We start from the raw sequence: 18,657 nt of genomic DNA, 5'->3' as shown, positions 1-18,657 counted from the left end.
TGGATACCTTTTATTCCCTTCTCTTGTCTTATTGCTATTGCTAGGACTTCCAAAACAATATTGAATAAAAGAGGTGATAGTGGGCATCCTTGCCTAGTTCCTGTTCTAATCTTTGTTTTCTTGATGTTGAGCTTCAATCCACACTGAAGATTATATTCCTTGACCTTCTACAGCAAGCCCTTCAGGTCCTCCTCAGTTTCAGCAAGCAAGATTGTGTCATCTGCATAATATAGGTTGTTGATGAGTTTTCCTCCAATCCTGAAACCACATTCCTCCTCATAAAGCCCAGCCTCCCAAATGATGTGTTGTTCGGATAGCTTGAAAAGGTATGGAGAGAGGACACATCCCTGATGGACTCCTTTCCTGAATTTGAACCATGCAGAATTCTGAGGACTGCTTCCTGATCAGAGTATAGATTTCACATAAGCACAAACAAGAGTTCTGGGATTCCCACTCTCCTCAAGGTTAGCCACAATTTGTCATCATCCACACAGTCAAACATCTTCGCATAGTCAATGAAACACAGATAGATGTTCTTTCGGTACTCTCTGCTTTCTGCCAAGATCCATCTGACATTAGTGGTAATGTCTCCAATGCTACAACCTCTTCTAAACCCAGGTTGTATTTCTGGTAGATCTCTGTTGATGGACTTTTTCAGTCGTTTCTGGATGATCTTCAGTAAGATGTTATGAAGACCTAGTTTAAGGAATCTGGGACCTTCAAAGCTTGGAAACAACCTGCTAAAATACAACTATCTTCTCATCCAAAACAAAAGCTAAAGAATGAAAGGAAAGACTCAGAGGAAAAAACTAGTCTCTCAGACTAAGAGTCTATAGGCTAACAGTGTACATGCAGACTCATCCACCTGAAACCAGAACTCGATGGTGTCCATCTCCATGAATCACCATCCTGACCAAGGCCACTGTAGATGAATCCTGATACAAGGGAGAAAAATATTCAATGGAACCCATATTCTTAAAAAGTCTAGATTCCGTGCTCGCTTTGGCAGCACATATACTAAAACTGGAACGATACAGAGAAGATTAGCATGGCACTTGCGCAAGGATGACACGCAAATTCGTGAAGTGTTCCATATTTTTCTTTGAGCCACTTGGAAAAAAAAAGTCTAGATTCCACACCCATGTATATTGCTTCTTTGTTCACAATAGCAAAGAGCTAGAGACAACCCAAGTGCCCATCAACAAACAAATGGATAGAGAAGCTGTGGTATATTCACACAATGAAATACTACGCTACATTGGAAAAACAAGGAACTCATGAAATATTATTCAAAATGGGTGACGCTGGAGGACATTATGTTGAGTGAAATATCTCAGTCACAAAAGGACAAATACTGAATAGTGCCACTGTTGTAAAGCGGGACTGACATTGGGGTTGAGGGGAAACTAAGAGGTGATAAATGTATAATGCATTGAAACAGATGAGGGAGAGAATGTTTAGGAGGAAAATATGATGAGGTATTATTGTCATGACAAGAGTACAAAATGAAAGCTGCATAGTGGAGTGGACTGGTGGAGTGTGAGGAATTGTATAACAATGAAATAATTTTTTTTTTACTTTTCAAAGAGAAAAGCAAACTGGGGGGAAGGAGTGAGCAGGGAGGAAAGTGCAACAATAAAAGTACGGAAATCCAAAGTCTGTAAACTTTCATTTTAATGAAACAAAACTAAATAGATAAATACTAATCAAACTTTTTTTAAAAAAAGTCTAGATTTATGGACTAGCTGAGAGTAGAGGACTTCCCAGGATATAGCGCAAACCTCAAAATAAAACTATGCTGAGGTCACCTTTGAACTAAATAACAGATTGGCTTATATAATAAAGAATACTACCTCAGTTTTCTGTACCTTCCAAAAGTGATTTTTTTTAGATTACTTTTTTTGTGCATATACCATCAAATTGGATCTTACTGGTACAGGAGGAGATGTCTCTGCTTTTCCAGCAGAGCATCTGATGGATCTGAACCATGCACCTCTGGGATTGAAGTGCAGCTTCTTGCCACTAGACCACCAGAGCTTCCTCAAAAATAATTTTTTTTGTTTTTTTTAAATTTTATTATTTTGTGTATGTGTACCATCAAATCAGATCTGACTGGTACAGGAGGAGATTGTCTCTCCTTCCTCGGCAGAGCATCTGGTGGTTTCGAACAGTTTGCCTCTGGGATTGCAGTGCAGCTTCTTGCCACTAGGCCACCAGAGCTCCCCTACAAAAATAACTTCTATGAGACCAAATGATCAACAATTGCTTATCCTCCCACAGAGCAGCTCGTGGATTTGAACCACCTGTCTTCAGATTGCAGCTTCTTACCACTAGGCCACAATAGCTCCCTGAAGCAAAGATAGGATAAGGGGGCAAGGAAACCTATTATTGAAACAGGAAACAAAACATCTAGAGTTGACAATTAACACATTGCAAAAAATTTTATCTGATATCATTGAACCGTGTATGGTTGTTGTGTGTCCTGGAATCCAGCTGATGTCCCAGTGGAGTGACATCTTTCTTCTGTGGAGCAGCTGGAAGATTCAAACCGCACCTTTCGGGTGGGAGTGCCACTCCTTACCACGAGGTCACCACGGCTGGATTCACAGCGACCTTCTGAACAACAGATCCGAACCCTGTCCTATCCTGCCCCATCCTTAGCCTCCTCAACACACTTGAGCTGCAGCCACCATGTCAACCCATCTCATTAAGGTTCTTTTTCTTTCGCTGACCCTCCACCTTTCCAAGCATGATGTCCCTCTTCAAAGAATAGCCTCTCCCAACAACATGCCCCAAATATGTGAGATGAAGCTTCGCTATTCTTGCTTCTAAGAAGCACTCTGCTTGCACTTTCTCCAAGGCAGATCTGTTTGTTCTTTTGGCAGTTCATGGGCTATTCAATGCTCTTCTCCAATACCACAGCTCAAAGTCACCAGAGCAATTGTTAAATGGGAACTTAACTATGTAAACATTCACCAATCACCTGCTGTAGCTCAACTTTCAGTCAATAAACACCACCAAGGAGCTGTGCGCTCCTTAGAATGAAGAACCTACAAGAGGAAAAGACAGCACAGGTCCAGCTCAGAAGGCATGAGGGGGGTAGAGAAGAACAAAGAGAACCAGCAAACAGTGAGGAGGTGGCAAGAGCACTATTACTGTGTGGGGACTGCAGTCAACCTCATAAAACAAAATGTGCATAACTTGCGGGATGGAAAACAGACATGTTCTGTAAACTCATCCAAATCACAATGTTGTTGTTGTTGTTGTGTTGTGTGCCACGACCACACTCATAACGGCCCTACACATAATAGCTCTGAACCCTGCTCTACCCTCGGCCAATCTCGCTGTCTCTGACACATCTACTCTCACTACCCCAGTTACTGTGTGAATCCATCTCATCTGGGATCTTCCTCTCCTGCACTGTTCTTCCACCCTTCCAAGCATTATGTCCTTCTCCAAGGATTGTTCCCTCCTGGCTACATGCCCAAAGTATGTCACACGGAGCCTCAAAAGCCTTGACTCCAAGGAACAGGTTGGTTTTACCTTCTCCAGGACAAACCTGAATAAAAAGTTTAAAAAAAATTTTTTTCACTAAAAGCATAACAACAACAACAAAACCCCATACAAAACAAAACAAAACATGTAACCTGTTCTACCCTGTGACACATGGGGCTGACATGAGTTGGAATCAATTTCAAACACAATGGATTTGGTTCCTTGGGTTTTATTCTTTTAATCTGTCTTTTAATTAGGAAAGACTCTAAGGTGCAGGCTCAACTCAAAAGCAGCTCATGCTTGGGGACCAATGAAGATCTTCATAAGAAGTGGAGGAGGGCCAAACTTAACCACAAGGCTTTTGTGGCCAACGTTATGATTCACTATGACAGTAACCCAGAACTCTGGTGACCTGCTGATTAAAAACTGCACTGCAATCCCAAAGACCCATGGTTCAAATCCACCAGCTGCTCTGTGGGAGAAGGACAGGCAATCTCTTCTTGTGTGATTTACTGCCTCTGAAAACCTGCTGGAGAGTCAGTTATAAGTCAGTTTCAACTCACAGACACACAATAGGACTGCAACAGAAAGCTCTAACAGCAAATCCTGGGGTCTCCCAAGATCTAAACATTTCTTACCACCTCCAGTACTACCATCACAGGCTAAACCACCACAAGTGACCAGTCTAGAAAGCAGGTGCACTTTCTAGGTTGCAGTAGCAACATCATCCTACTAACCTGCGTCCAAGCTAGTCACATGGCCAGTGAGCCTCGTAAAATGTCAGATCACGTTGCAAAGCTCAAAGCCTTTTAACGACCTCCATTCCACCACACACACACACACACACACACACACACACACACACACACACACCCATCGGCCCTGCATTCACCTGTCTACTTCAACTGCCCCACTTGTCACCTACACCATATTTGCAATACTATGAGTTTCTCTGGACTTGACTTTCTGATTCCGCCAAACTGATTGGCTATGTCACAATCTTGTGAAGGAACTGGTTAATGTACTAGGTACTAGGAAGCTCTCGAGGTAAATAGCCCACAGGAAGCTGCGCTAATTCAAAAGTCCTGCTTCTCTGGTGGTTTGAGTCCACCAGTGGCTCTGTGGGTGAAAGATGGGCAATCTCCTCTGTTGTGATTTACTGCCTTTAAAGCCCACAAGAGGGTCAGCTAGGGGTCAGTTCTGACTCACAGGTATATAAAATCACAAGTCATTGCTGTCAAATCACAACTGACTCCTAGCTGACCCTCTGGCAGGTTTTCAGGTTGGAAATCACAATTGGAGATTGCCCATCTTTCTCTCTACGAGCTACTAGTAAATTCGAAACTGTTAAAAATTTTGGATTAGCAGAGTCCCTAGGTACAGCCAAAGGAACAAACAGGCATGTCTTGGAAAAGTGCAGCCAGAATGCTCCTTGGAGGCAAGAATGACAAAGCTTTGCCTCACATACTTTGGGCATGTTGCTAGGAGAGGCTGTTCTTTGGAGAGGGACATCATGCTTGGAAAGGTCAGCAAAGAGGAGGAAGACCCTCAACCAGCTGGACTGACATGGTGACCGCTGCAATGGGCTCCAATGTGTCAGGAAGTATGAGGATGGCACAGACAAGATAGGATAGGGTTCAGATCTGTTGTTCATAGGGTCGCTGTGGGTCCTACTTGAAGGCACCTAAAAACCTAAGAACCAAAGGGTACACTTTAACAATCTCCCAGAAGGAATAAATGAACTTGTGGGAATTGAATGATTACTATGCAAATTAAGTGACTGTGACTACAGAGGGAATTGGTCAATTTGTGGGGAGCCGTGCTCTGAAAATAGGTAGGGAGCATGTTTATAAGCAACAATTGGAAGGGAGTTTCCTGAGCGCTCTAATCTGGATTAAACAATGAAGCCAGTGCCACAAGGTACCTACACCATGACAGAGGGCATGGGCCTGCTGCCTGCCCGCCTGGTTGGGAAGCTGTTCTGAGTGAAGGCTTCTGTGTATCCTGTCTCAAGCTGGATCCTGTTACTTCTAGGTTGGTCCTGGTCCTGAGCTGTAGCATGTTATTTCCCTGGGAGAACAGTCTGTGAGTTGAGTGACTATTGCCAATAAAGTGTCAAACCCAACAGTGAGTGCCATGGGGAAGACGGCTGGTGTCAGATGGCAAGGTTTGGGTGTCTGACCCCCCCTCACAGGAACCAGCTCTGGGCTGGTCTCCTCCTGACTGTAGACAGGGTCTCATGCTAGAAGACTAATTACATCATTTCTCCCTCCCTCGAGTTCTTCACAAAATCCGAACCCCAGGGCCTTTGCACTAGAAAGTTTATCCCATACATCAGTCTTAACACCTCAGGTCTTCTGTTCAATCCACTCCAGGTCCTCAGCCTCTACCGCCAAATGCCCCACCCCCTCTCCTGCTTTATTTCTCTTTGAGATTCTCACCACATTCACCATGCTGTATATTTCACTCATCACACTTCTTGTCTATCTCCCAGTTAAACAACAATGTAGGGATCTCTACAGCCGATTCTCTGCTATAAGCTAGGACCTGCAGCAGTTCCGGGCACATCCTGAGCTCACCACAAGTTTGTGAGATAAGTGGTCTCTGCATATTTTAGAAGACAAGTCATTTCACTTCTCCCTGAAAGGCAAGTCTGCAAAACCAGAGAAACTGATGCCTGAGCTGGGAAGGAAACAGTGGCCCTGAGCTCCCTGAACTCCAGGTGAGAAGCATGATCCAGCTTGAGGGCACAAGTGTGGACACTTCCCCAACTCTGACACCTCCTCCCTGTTAGAAAGGTAGCAGGGTCTCACTCCTCCCAGGACCAAAGGAGCGGGATCAGACCAGCATGCACTCTGGCTGGGCTAAGGGGGGCAGGGCCAGGAGGAAAAAGAGGACATACACAGCACCTCACCAGGCAAGGGTGACTTTTATTTGAAACCAGAAAACACCCTACTTTGGGGGTCATCTACCATCTGTGACAATATAAAAAGGGGATAAAACAGGCTCTGAGAAGGCAGGAGAAGGGGGCCGGGGTCAGGCCACATAGGGGAAGTTGAACAGCAGCCCTTCGTTGGGCGCCAGGTTCAGGTGCTGCAGCTCCAGGGAGACGCCCACCTTCCTCTCTGGCTCGGTGCTAAGCATGAGTTGAGCCGTGGGTGGCAGGTCCTCAGCCTTCAAACTGACCGAGGTACTCATGTCCCCAAAGTTGAGCACTACCAGGAACCGCTTGTTCTGGTCCCACTGGCGGATGTAGGAGAAGAGGCTAGGCCCCGAGGAGAGTGTGTGGAAGTCCCCGTGCAGCAGCGAGCGCTCCTTGACCCGCTCTCCACTCAGCATCCGGAACAGGTTGAGGGAAGACCTAGCGGATTTCTCCTGTCCCTGCAAACGATGATGACAAAGCAGGACAGGTGAGGGCTCCGGTGGGCACAAGCTCTCACGGACCACCTGCCCGCCCACCAGTCAGGGGCTCTGTCCAGACTCTTACCTTCACAGTCTCGTTGACATTGACTAATCGAGCCCCTGGCCTGGAGGCATTAAGGAGGCTGAACTCATCCCACAGCATGACCGGGGCCTCCCCAGGCTGGAAGCAGTGAGAACAAGACAGTGAGGACAGGCTTCGACCTGCTCTTCTCCCTCTGCCCGCCCCCTTCTCCTGGGTGCACAGCCTCCTGTCGGGGCCCTCACACGCAGTTAGGCCCACCCCGTCCCCCACTTTCTTCTCCCAGCCTGTCTCCTTCCTGGCTAGTTTCCTCACTTCCTTCAGGTCTCTCATCAGGTTTTCTGTGGCTGCTCAAGATCAAGTCTATCTCATCCTCTGTTCTCTTGGTCCTGACTTTCCCTTTCTTTACAGGATTCACCTACAACCTGAAATTCTTTCCATTTGATTATCTGCTTCGACCACCTCCAGCTCTTTGTGCATTGCTATATCCCTGGTGGCTTGTAAACAGGAGTTACCTTGAATTTGTGAAATAAATGACTAATGACTGGCCCAGTAAATCCAGCCCTGGTATCAAGCTCCAACTCCTCGGCTAAACCACAGTGTCTGCAGGTTATTACCCGACTCCAATCTTACTGCCATGTTTTTATCCACTTACTCACGTGGCTTCCTCCCTGGACAATGAGGTCTAGAACGTACCCCTACAAAATGAGTGGCTACTGTACTGAGAACTCACCAGGTCCCAGCAATACATTAAAAATGTACTCATTTAATCCTAAGCACTCTGCCAAGAAGGCAATACCACAGAAGAGACTATCCTCTCAGAGAGGTGAGGTAACTTGCCCAAGGCCACACAGAACTGAGCTGAATGGGTAGCAGATTAGGAATCAAAGACAGCACCACCTCAGGACTCATGCTTGCCCCCACCCGCAGGCCACGTGCACACACTCCCCCGCTGTGCTGGCTGAGCAGAAAGCACCACCTTTCCAGGAAGGGCAGCTGCCTCCAGGCCAATCTCATCCCCATAGCTGAAAATGGGGGTCCCCGGAAGAGTGAAGAACAGCAGGTGGTAGAGTCGGAGGAGGGAAGCGGGCACAAAGGAAGTCAGGAGCCCAGCCTGAGATATCTGCAGGGATAGAGACACGGGTGAGTGCACAGCCCACTCTGCTTATCTCCCGACAAAGGTCTTCCTCTCTCTCCCGCTATACTCACACTCCAGGTACACCACGGATTGCCAGTAGAGTACCAATAGTGAGTGAAAAGGTATTGTGTATCATTGACACTATCAGCAGTTCTGGTTAAGTATGAGTTTGTCAGTAAGAAGTCAGAGTTCAGCAGCTGCAGGATCTTCTGAAGGTCAGAGGAATTCATCCCTGCAATCAGGAGCCTGTGGAGGGCAGGGGTCAAGGTTGGTATAAGATAGGAAAGAAAGAAGAAAGATTCTCTGGACTAGGAACTACCCCGCCCTGGGGCCAAGTACTCCACTGAGGGGATCCCAAATGGAGCAGAGTTGGGGAGGGGAGCCTGGAACTCACTTGTCTTCACTGACCCTCTGAGTGATGTTCTGCCACTCAGCTAAGAAAAGGGATTCATTCTAGAAGAAAAAAAATCCAGTCAAGGAGCAAGAACTTTGCAAGGCCTTCAAGAAGCCCCTCTGGTCTCAACCAGGCTCTGCTTCTCAGCCAGAAAGAAAACTTACCATCAAATACTCCACGTTCCGTACCTGGAACCCATCCACACCAGCCTGCAACCAAAACTCCAGCGCGTCCTAGATGGGATTGAGGAAGAGAAGAAAGATATCAGCTCCCCGATGCAAAGGTTTATGAAGCTCCGGAGGCGTAACTGGTAGGGAGATGAGCTACCACCTAACAGTTACACCCCTCCAGTAGTTCAAATCCTTTAGCAGCTCAGAGGGAGAAAAATGGGCAGTTTCCTCCTGGGTGATTTACAGTCTCAGAAATGCATTAAAGGGCCAACTAAGTTGATTTCTGACTTGACAATAACAAGAATTTTTGATGCCAAGATTTACCAGATTCCATCCCTGAACTTCATGTACTATATGGGTCCCTCCATGTCCTGACAATAGTCAAGGGCCTGGATCTCATTTCCCCTACTTCTATTAAAAAGTCTAGCCTCTAACTCGAAGCATACCCATTGATGATCCTAGTGCTAAAGCGTTTTCTTTCTCTAGTCCTCCCACTGGAGTCCTGGTGACACCATAGCTAAAGCACTTGCCTGCTCACACAGAGGAAAGACATGAGGGGCTGGTCTACAAGCAAAGGCACACCAAGGAGCACCAGCAGGCAACAGGCAAGAGCTTGCAGAAGGAATATACCCTGACTAACTTACAGCCTCCAATCTGTGGGAAAATAAAGTTCTATTCTTTAAAGTCATTCACTTGCAGTATTGGTGCTACAGCAATACCAGGCTATTAGGATGGCATCCACATGGCAAGTCTCAAGGTGACAGGACAAGTGCATGGTCCTCAGGGCTGGGGAGGCTATGAGGAAAAGAGCTTGACACACATGAGCAAGAAACAACAAGGTCAAGGATGAAAGGCAGAAACTGGAAGCACAGCTCCAGGGCAGTTCAGGTGAAGACTTGAAAAGTGAGAACCAGTTCTGCAGAACAGGTTTCTGCTTGTCTTCCCTTTTTTCTGCTGTTTTATATGCCCTCTCTCATCACCATCTTCAGAGGCTACCCCTCCTTACACTACCATCTGAAAATGTCCTCTCATCAGAGCTAAACTTTATCACCTCAAGCATCCTGCCCAAAGGTGGGAAACCAAGATCAGAAGCACAGTAAGTACCCAAGAAAGTGTCAGAGTCTACCTCCATTTCTGCTGTACTCATTCTGAATCGGCCAGTGTCCTAGAAACCAGGTTCCAGGAGCTAGGTGATGAGCAAAGCTCATGCCCAGCTGACTAGGTAAGGTTTTAAGAAATATAGCCTGGAGAAACAGATGACTTGGGACGTCAACACCTTTACTAGCTGAGAGACCCTGGGCATACTAAGCCCCTCTGAACCTTAGCTTACTCATTTATAAACTAAGGCTGACATCATATACCATCTATTGCTATATAAGGTATTGGAAAACATATATACTTGGCACTGTCCCAGGCATGCAGGAAGCCTCAGTGCTTATAATTCACACTGAACTCCACCTCCAACACATCAAACAAAACCTGGGAAATCAGTCGGGGCAGAATTCTCACAAAGGCTTCCTTTACCTAAAGGAAGGAAAGTCAAGCTTCCAGACTGATATCTGAGCTATTCTCTTCCTGGCACTATCACCCTCAGAGTCAAGAAAACAACAAGGAATGGCTATGAAAGGAGTAAGAACAAAAAAAAAAAGAGATGGAGCCTATCCTTCCTGCTTTGCTTCAAGCAGCAAAAAGCCCCACAGCAGGAACCTCGCTAGATTTATAGGGCTTGCTGAGGAAGGACCCCTAGAACCCCACTGTCTTGGTTCCTATCAGCAGCAGCCCCCAACACACTCACCTTCATCTTGGAAGCCACTACTTCAACCTGGTTGGGGAGGAACCATGAGTTCTGGCCCTTATAGTTGGGAGTGAGGTCCAGAATGACCCTTATGCCTGGAACAAAGGAGGGACAGATAATGTGAGAAAGGCTTTGGAGTGAGGGGAAAGGAAGAAATCAATGCTCAGTTCTGTTGATTGTTTCCTATGAATAACTAGGTACGAAAGTTTGGCTTCAAACTGTGATTAAAAACTACTGGAACAGAGCTGGAAGTAAGAAAAAGTCTTAAGACCCAGTAGTGCAAGTATAAGAAGCAGAGCTGTGGGGAACTGGGCTCGCCATCCCCAGATTAAACCATTCTAATACTTTTATAATGAGCTGTAAGGCAGTATTTCCTTTGAGGTATTTTTTTAAATGGACTTATGATTTCACAAATTTAAAGACCTAGTAAAGTTCTGTATTTTGCAAATAAGAGCACTGAAACCCAAAAAAGTAAATGATGTGTTCAATACACAGTCAAATGGGAAGCCTGGGAAAGTCCTCACGAAAGCCATCTCCAACCTAACCCATTCCCCTAGTCTGGCCTTGAAAACTCAGGACCAGCCTGGGCGAACCAGACAAAAATCTCAACTGCCTTTCCTTCAGCCAGATGTCAGACTATTCTACTGCTTCCCCGTCAACTCCAGGGCACCTACTCTTTTTCTTGGCTGACTGGAGGAATTTCTCGAAATCTTCGTTGGATCCAAGAGTGGGGTCGATCAGCTTCAAGTTGGTCTGGTCTATATCATCTGGCTGGTTGTGGTGAACTGGACCCAGCACCACGCCCTTCACCTTCAGGGTGCTAAGGTAATCCAGGCGTTCCCCTAGGCCTGAAATGGGAAGTCAAGGATGGAGTCAAAGTGAAGCCCCCAGGGAAGGCGTGAGACCCTCTCCTCCATCTCAGCCCGAGAAGAGTGGGGTGCAGGCTAGGTCACAGGACTCAGGGAAGCTGATGCAAGGAACCTTCCACATTGCTTCTGAAACCGGCTGTGACCGGTTCCCAGGGCTGCAGGGAAGGGAGAGTGATGAATCAGCACAATCAAGGGGTCACTGGGCTGCATTTTTCTTGTTCAAGGAGGAGGACTTATGAGCTAGGCAGCCTTAGGGGGGCACTGAGAGGGGTGAATCAAGGAAACAGAGAGAATGGGGATAGGATGGCCAAATTAAACCACCAAAGGGGGGGGGGTTAAACCAGACGAAGCGGGAGGGTGCTGGGCTACAATCGACGGTGGGGTGCTCATCCAGTGACAGGGTGCCGTGTAAAGCGGTGAGGGTGGAACTAACCGGCCAGGTTGCCCGCGCTGTCCGCCTGGAAAGCCTGAATGTCGCTGATGCGGTAGAGGGCGCCCGTGTGCCACCACCTCTGCGCGGGCAGCGGGCGGCAGCGCGGTGCCTGGACGATGATGACCACGGCGCCGGCCAGCATGCCCAGCCAGCCGAGCCAGAAGAGCACGAGCAGCAGCCAGCGCGTGCGCACCCAGCCGGGGCTGCCCGCCACCTTCAGCAACTCCTCCTTGGACAAGCCCGTGAACTTGGCCGAGGCCACCTCGTCATCGTTGGCCACCTTGAGCTTCACCAGGCCGTTCTTCTCCGCGCCGGCCCCCGCCGCGTTCATGGGCTGCTTCTCGGGCTCCAGCTCGTTCAGCTCCACCTCCTTCATGTCCACCTCGGTGTCCTGGTTCATGGTGCCCGTGGAACCTGGACAGGAGAAGCACCCCTGCACTCAGGCTGTGCCCTAGAAGAACCCGACCCTGGTCCCAGGAGGGTGTGCAAACAGTTCTCGGGCTTGCAGACAGCCCCCTGCCTACCTGACTCGGCCGCTTCCGCTGCAAGGACTAGGGCCGAGGAGGCGGCCCGGGAAATTGGCGGGAGGCCCCGCCCCAGCTGCCCTGGCCACCCCGCCCAGGCCCCCCAATTTAAGGAGGAACTTAGGGAACAAGGCGGCTCGGCTGGGTGCGATGACACCCCAGAAGGGGAATAAAGGTGGGAAAGGTGGGAACAGGAATAAGCCTGCGTGTCAGAGGAGTAGGCTACTGGCAGTTCTCCAATGTGTCAACTTTTCCTAAAGTAACAGCCAGCGAGACTGGGCTTTCATCGCGGAGCCACCTTTAGGCGGCCGGGAGTCAGCGATTGGTCCGCTCCGTCCCTGCGGGTCCCTCCCCTAGGCCCGGAAGTCAGGGTAGGGGTGGGGAAATCCAGCAAACCCCTCCTCTTGCTCGTTGGCTCGCTTGGTGACAGGCGACACCCCCTACCCTTTCCACCTTCTAACCTAGGCCAAGCCATCTTCGCCTTCTGGCCCTTCCAACTCGCCATAGCTGCTTGCTCCCTACAAGTTTGAAAGAGCCACCTTCTTCTCTCCCTAAGACAGTGTTAGTTCCCTGGTCTCCAGAATTTCCCCCAGGGCTCACCCCTTCTAGTCCTTCAAGGCTCAACTTTTAGTCCAACTTCAGAGTATCTTCTAACATCCACTTTGGTCTTTTCTTCCTCTTCTGTCTTTGCAATAACCATTTGCACTCTTCCTGGATGATACCTTTGATATCCTCCCACAACTCATCTGGCCCTCTCTCATTAGTGTTCAAAGCCTCAAACCTGTTCCTGAGACGGTTCCGAAATTCAGGTGGGATAGACTCCAAGTCAAGAGCCTATGGTGATGAAAGAAGAAGTTCAGGCTGCTTTGAAGGAAATGGCAAAAAATAAGGCTCCAGGAATAGATGGTATACCAATTGACATATTTCAGTTAACAGATGCTGCCCTGGATGTGCTCACCAAGAAATCTGGAGAACAACCACTTGGCCAACTGACTGGAAGAGATCGATATTTGTTCCTATCCCAAAGAAAGGTGACCCAACCGAATGTGGAAACTACAGAACAATCTCACTGATTTCACATGCAAGCAAGATTTTACTGAAGATTATCCAAAAACAACTGGACCAGCACATCAACAGAGAACTACCAGAAGTCCAGGCTGGGTTTAGAAGGGGTCGTGGTACTAGAGATATTGTAGCTGATGTTAGATGGATCTTGGCTGAAAGCAGGGAATACCAGAGGAATGTCTATCTGTGTTTCATTAACTATGCAAAGGCATTTGACTGTGTAGATCATAACAAACTATGGCTGACTCTGAGAAGAATGGGAATCCCAGAACACTTGATCGTTCTAATGTGAAACTTATACTTGGACCAGGAGGCAGTCGTCAGAACAGAGCAAGGGAACACTGCATGGTTCAAAATTGGGAAGGGCGTATGCCAGGGATGCATCCTATCTCCATACCTTTTCAACCTATATGCAGAACAGATTATCCAGGGGGCTGGGCTCTATGAGAAGAAATGTGGGGTCAAGATTGGTGGACGATTTATCAACAATCTGCGTTACGCGGATGACACTACCCTGCTTGCTGAAAATGAAGAGGAACTGAAGTGCCTGCTGCAGAGTGTCAAGGACTGCAGCGTACAATATGGATTGAGGCTCAATGTCAAGAAGACAAAGATTCTCACGACTGGACCAATTGGCAGGATCAGGATGGATGGTGAAGAGATTGAGATTGTACACAGCTTTAGTTTGCTTGGCTCCACAGTCAACAGTCTTGGCACTAGCAGCCAGGAAATTAAAAGGTGCATTGCCATGGGAAAGTCTGCTGTTAGGGACCTCTCCAAAGTACTGAAGAGCAATGGTGTCTCTCTGGAGACTAAGGTGCGTCTGATACAGGCCATGGTCTTCACAATCACTTGTTATGCATCAGAGAGTTGGACAATGACCAAAGAAGATAGAAGGAGAATTGATGCCTTTGAGCTGTGGTACTGGAGAAGAGTATTGAGAATACCATGGACTGCTAGGAAAACAAACAGATTTGTCCTGGAAAGGGTTAAACCGGGTGGTTCCTTGGAGGCAAGGATTCTGAGGCTCCGTCTAACATACTTTGGACATGTTGTGATGAGAGACCGGTCCTTGGAGAGGGACATCATGCTCGGGAGGGTGGAGGGACAGCGCAGGAGGGGAAGGCCCTCTATGAGGTGGATTGATTCAGTGACTGGGATAATTGGGATGGGAGTGTCAGAGACAGTGCGATTGGCACAGGACAGAGCAGAGTTTAGGGCTGTTGTACATAGGGTTGCTATGAGTCGCAAGCGACTCAATGGCACATAACAACAACAACAACAATTCAGTATGCAATGAATATTTACTGGACACCCACTACTGTGGCCACTCGCTACTTTTATTCCATTCTCTAACCTACTCTTTCACATTTTTTCAAATTAATCTGTCTGGACAGGAGAAGTGATGCTTACAGCCCCACTTTTACCTAACCCCACACTCAGTTTTGGGTTCCAGGATGAGAGGTTACTTGCAATCAGGCACTCAGAACAGCCAGAAGAGATGGATGACAGGGCTACCGTGAACGTTCATGGGCCTCAGTCAGAGGTACCTTTTTTCTAAAACAGATGCTGCAGGGCCTTCCAAATATTATCCCATCCCCACACAGCATGCCCATCACATCTGTCCCAGGAGTCATTTTTTCCAGTCCCCAGGGCGTTTTATTGGGCAGACCCGGATGGGGAAGGGGCTTGTGCCTAGAAGGCGGTGTTGGGCCACTTGGTGGTGAACTGTGGCTTGTGTAGCAACACAAGACCAGGATGGGGCAAGGGGAACTTGATCTTGGAGTCATGGAACAGCCCGACTGCACCTGTTGGCTGAGATTCCTTCCCTCCTCTTCATGATCCCCCAGTGCTCACTACAACCTGCAAAAGTCCCTCAAGTGACATGGGTGTTGTTATGGTGCTAGAGCTAGAGTGCTAAAAACCAATGTCAGCCTAGAGACTAAGGTGCATTCAATCCAGGCCATGGTCTTCTCGATTGCTTGCTATGCATCTGAGAGCTGGACAAGAGCTAAGGATGACACAAGAAGGATGCCTTTGAGTTGTGGGGCTGGAGAAGAGTGCTAAACATACAATAGACCACCAAGAGAACAGGTCTGCCCTGGAGAGGGTGAAACCAGCTTGTTCCTCAGAGGAAAGGATTTTGAAACTCTATCTCACATACTTGTGGGCATGCTATCAGGCAGGACTAGTCCTTGGAGAAGAAAAGGTAGAATTGTTAGTATAAGAGAGGAAGACCCTGGATGAGATGGATCAATACAGTGATTGCAGCAATGGGGTCAGGTGTGTCAGAGGCAGTGAGGCTGGCCCAGGATAGGGCAAGGCCCAGAACTATTGTTCATAGGGTCGCTATGAGTGACAGTCTACCTGATAGCAGATAACAACAACAAAGGCTGTAAGAAGGTAAACTTTCAAATACCAGCAGGATTACCTATGTTTGGCAGGGCTCAGTAGAGCTTCCAGACCATGGAACCTACAGAGGTTCCATGAAAACCCTTTGAATTACAACAGCATACTTGTCTAACATAGCGCTAAAGAGCCCTCTAGGTCGGAAGGCATTACAAAAAACCCCCACTAACAATCACAGGGGCAAGACCACTTTCATTCTGTCACACATAAGATTGTAGCAAGTCTGAGTTGACTCAACACCCCATGACATCAGGGTTCCCTCCCCTCTATCACTTCACTTCACCATGTTAGAGAACCAAACCAGATCGACTCCCAGCAGCCCTACTGGACAGAGTAGAAGTGCCCCATCTGGTGTCCAAGGCTGCAAGGCTTATTGGAGCAGCCTGCCCATTCTTTTCCCCCAGGGGTAGCTGGAGCTGCCTACTTTTCAGTTAGCACCTCAACACTTAATCCACTTCACCACCAGGGCTCGTGGTAGAGGCATCAAAGACCTCTGGAATTCACTGCACACAGGCCCCTAGATAGACAGCAAGTGGAACAGAGAGAAAGTTCACAGTGGGTCCCACCAGACACTAGCACTGTGATAGGTCAACATGTTCAGGAACTTCTTGTTCCTGAGCGTTGCCAGCTGGGTTATTTTCAGAGAAGAGCTGAAGGAAATAAGCTCTTCCTCCCTCTACCTAGGCTAGGAGCCAGGATGGTTGAGTATCTAGGAGAGAGCAGAAGCCAAGATCTGAAGTGAAGGCAGAGAGAAGAGGGTGCCAAAGGAGGGCCAAGGGTGTGAAAGGCTCATCATCCCCCCCACACTTCTCCCTCAGCCTCCCAAAGCTCCTGTCCCGCCCCCACCCCGGAAGTCAGAGCCAACTCCTGCAGACAGAGACACAGAGACCGGGAGTACAGACTAGAGCTCACAGATGATAAACAGTCCAAGGTGCCCTGGGAATGCCAGATAAGTGCCAACCAGGGCCTCTGAACAGACTATCCCCAGAATAAAGATTCAAGGTTGAAAACTGTTAAGTCAGAAGTTCTCCCTGAGAGGGACTCACACAATACTACCTAGGAACATGATCGTTCACTCCGCCTCCCCCAGGTTCCCGAAGCCAATTCCTCCAGCATGTTAAAGACACAACTTGCCTCCCACTAAATGTCACCCCCACCACAACTTCCACTCCAGCTATACATGCCTTCAAACATCTACCAGTCTCACAACACATCAGCCAGTTTTCAGAGGCTGTAAATTACACAGGAGAAGACTGTCCGTGTATCTCCCACTGAGCAGCTAGTGGCCTTAAACCGCCTGGCTTTGGGTTGGCAGCACAGCTCCTTAATCATTACCTCTAAGCCACAAGAGCTCCATAACGGCATAAAATGATTACCAAACATAACTGAAAAAGCACAATCGACAGAGGATAAGCCAGCTGAGTATTGTTGCTATTTGCCACTGAGTCACTTGAAACTCATATTGACCCTATATGTACAACTCTGAACCCTACTCTATCTTGAGCCAATTTCATTGTCTCTGACACACCTACCCCCATTACCCAAGTCAGAGTCAATCCATCTCATCAAGGGTCTTCCTCTCTTGTGCTGTCCCTCTAACCCTTCCAAGCATGATGTCCCTCTCCAAGAACTGGTCCCTTCTGGCAACATGCCCAAAGTATGTCAGACGGAGCTTCAGAAATTCTTGCCTCCATGGAACAGCCTAGTTTTACCTTCTCCAGGATGGATCTGTTTGTTCTCTTAGCAGTTCATGGTATATTCAATACTCTTCTCCAGCCCCACAACTCAACGGCATCAATTCTTCTTCAATCATTTTCAGCATTACCTACTGTTGTTGTTGTTTTGTGCCATCAAGTCGCTTGCGACTCATAGTGACCCTATGTAAAAGAGCTCTAAATGTCGTTCTACCCTGTGCCAACCTAGCCATCTCAAATGCACTCATTCCCACCACTCCAGTCACAGAATCGATCCATCTCATCAAAGATCTTCCTCTCCTTCGCCGCCCCTCCACTCTGCCAAACGTGATGTCCCTCTCCAAGGACCAGTCCCTCCTTGCAACATGCCCAAAGTATGTCAGACAAAGATTCAGAATCCTTGACTTCAAGGAGCATTCCGGCTTCACCTTCTCCAGGACAAACCTGTTTGTTCTCCTAGCAGTCCATGGTATATTCAACACTCTTCTCCAGCACCACAGCTCAAAAGCATCAATTCTCTTTCTATCATCCCGAGTCATTGTCCAGCTTTCCATTGCATAACAAATAATTGCAAACATCAGGACCTGGATTAGGTGCATCTTGGTCTCCAGACTGACATCATTGCTCTTCAGTACTTGGAGAGGTCTCTGAGAGCAGACTTTGCCAATGCAATTCCTCTTTTTATTTCCTGGCTGCTGGTACCAAGACTGTTGATTGTAGAGCCAAGAAAACTAAAGCTGTTAACAATCTTAATCGCATTAAGCAATAGTAATAAATGTTATAAAACAAAACCTGTATGAATGATTGAGTGTAAAACCAAAATGCTTTGTTAACTTTCAAATATGTCTATGTATATGATGTGTGTGTGTGTGTGTGTGTGTGTGTGTGTGTGTGTGTGTGTGCGCTCGCGCGCGCGTGTGCGTGTATAGATAGATAGATAAACATTAGAGTATGTGAATGAAGCCAGGCACCAAAAAGAAAGTGAGAGAGAGAAAATGCTAGGGCAAAGGGAAGAAAACAGGCAATTCAAGAGTCAACCAAGACACATGAGGCCAGAAGCTTAAGTATTCTACAAGCAGGCGGGCAGGAGGGCAGGCAGAGGGGTGGGTGTAGGGCCTGCCATGCAAAGGGCCAAGCTAACAAAGAAAGTGCCTTTCTAATTCCTTGTTGCAAAAATCCCTATCACATGCTTCCCAGCTGAGGAGGATGAGTTGATCTTAGCAGAAAGA

General features: G+C 47.7%; 1 protein-coding gene across 1 annotated transcript; it reads right to left on the bottom strand.

Annotated features, from left to right (window-relative positions):
• Window positions 1–6,531: 6,531 nt before the first annotated feature.
• Window positions 6,532–12,142, bottom strand: SLC3A2 (solute carrier family 3 (amino acid transporter heavy chain), member 2). Its single transcript, XM_006903104.1, has 9 exons — window positions 11,737–12,142; window positions 11,109–11,282; window positions 10,435–10,529; window positions 8,634–8,702; window positions 8,470–8,528; window positions 8,147–8,321; window positions 7,917–8,060; window positions 6,983–7,078; window positions 6,532–6,876 (listed from the first exon to the last, which is right to left on the bottom strand). Exons 1-9 carry the CDS (start codon window positions 12,134–12,136, stop codon window positions 6,532–6,534), a joined length of 1,557 nt encoding a protein of 518 aa, XP_006903166.1. The 5' UTR covers window positions 12,137–12,142.
• Between the last annotated feature and the right edge of the window lie 6,515 nt (window positions 12,143–18,657).

Source organism: Elephantulus edwardii, unplaced genomic scaffold (assembly GCF_000299155.1).
Source record: "Elephantulus edwardii isolate Elephantulus edwardi_28Jun2011 unplaced genomic scaffold, EleEdw1.0 scaffold00510, whole genome shotgun sequence".
Lineage (NCBI taxonomy): Eukaryota > Metazoa > Chordata > Mammalia > Macroscelidea > Macroscelididae > Elephantulus > Elephantulus edwardii.
Note: the sequence above shows the minus strand (reverse complement) of the source record. Positions and strands in the feature narration are given on the sequence as shown.

What these genes read in the sequence shown, in the direction of transcription:
- SLC3A2 (XM_006903104.1), bottom strand. Translation starts at nt 12,136, where the DNA reads ATGAACCAGGACACCGAGGTGGACATGAAGGAGGTGGAGCTGAACGAG. An exon ending in ATCCGTGGTGTACCTGGAGT is followed by an intron (nt 8,061 to 8,146) that starts GTGAGTATAGCG and finishes CTATCCCTGCAG; the next exon opens with ATATCTCAGGCTGGGCTCCT. An exon ending in ATGTCAACGAGACTGTGAAG is followed by an intron (nt 6,877 to 6,982) that starts GTAAGAGTCTGG and finishes CATCGTTTGCAG; the next exon opens with GGACAGGAGAAATCCGCTAG.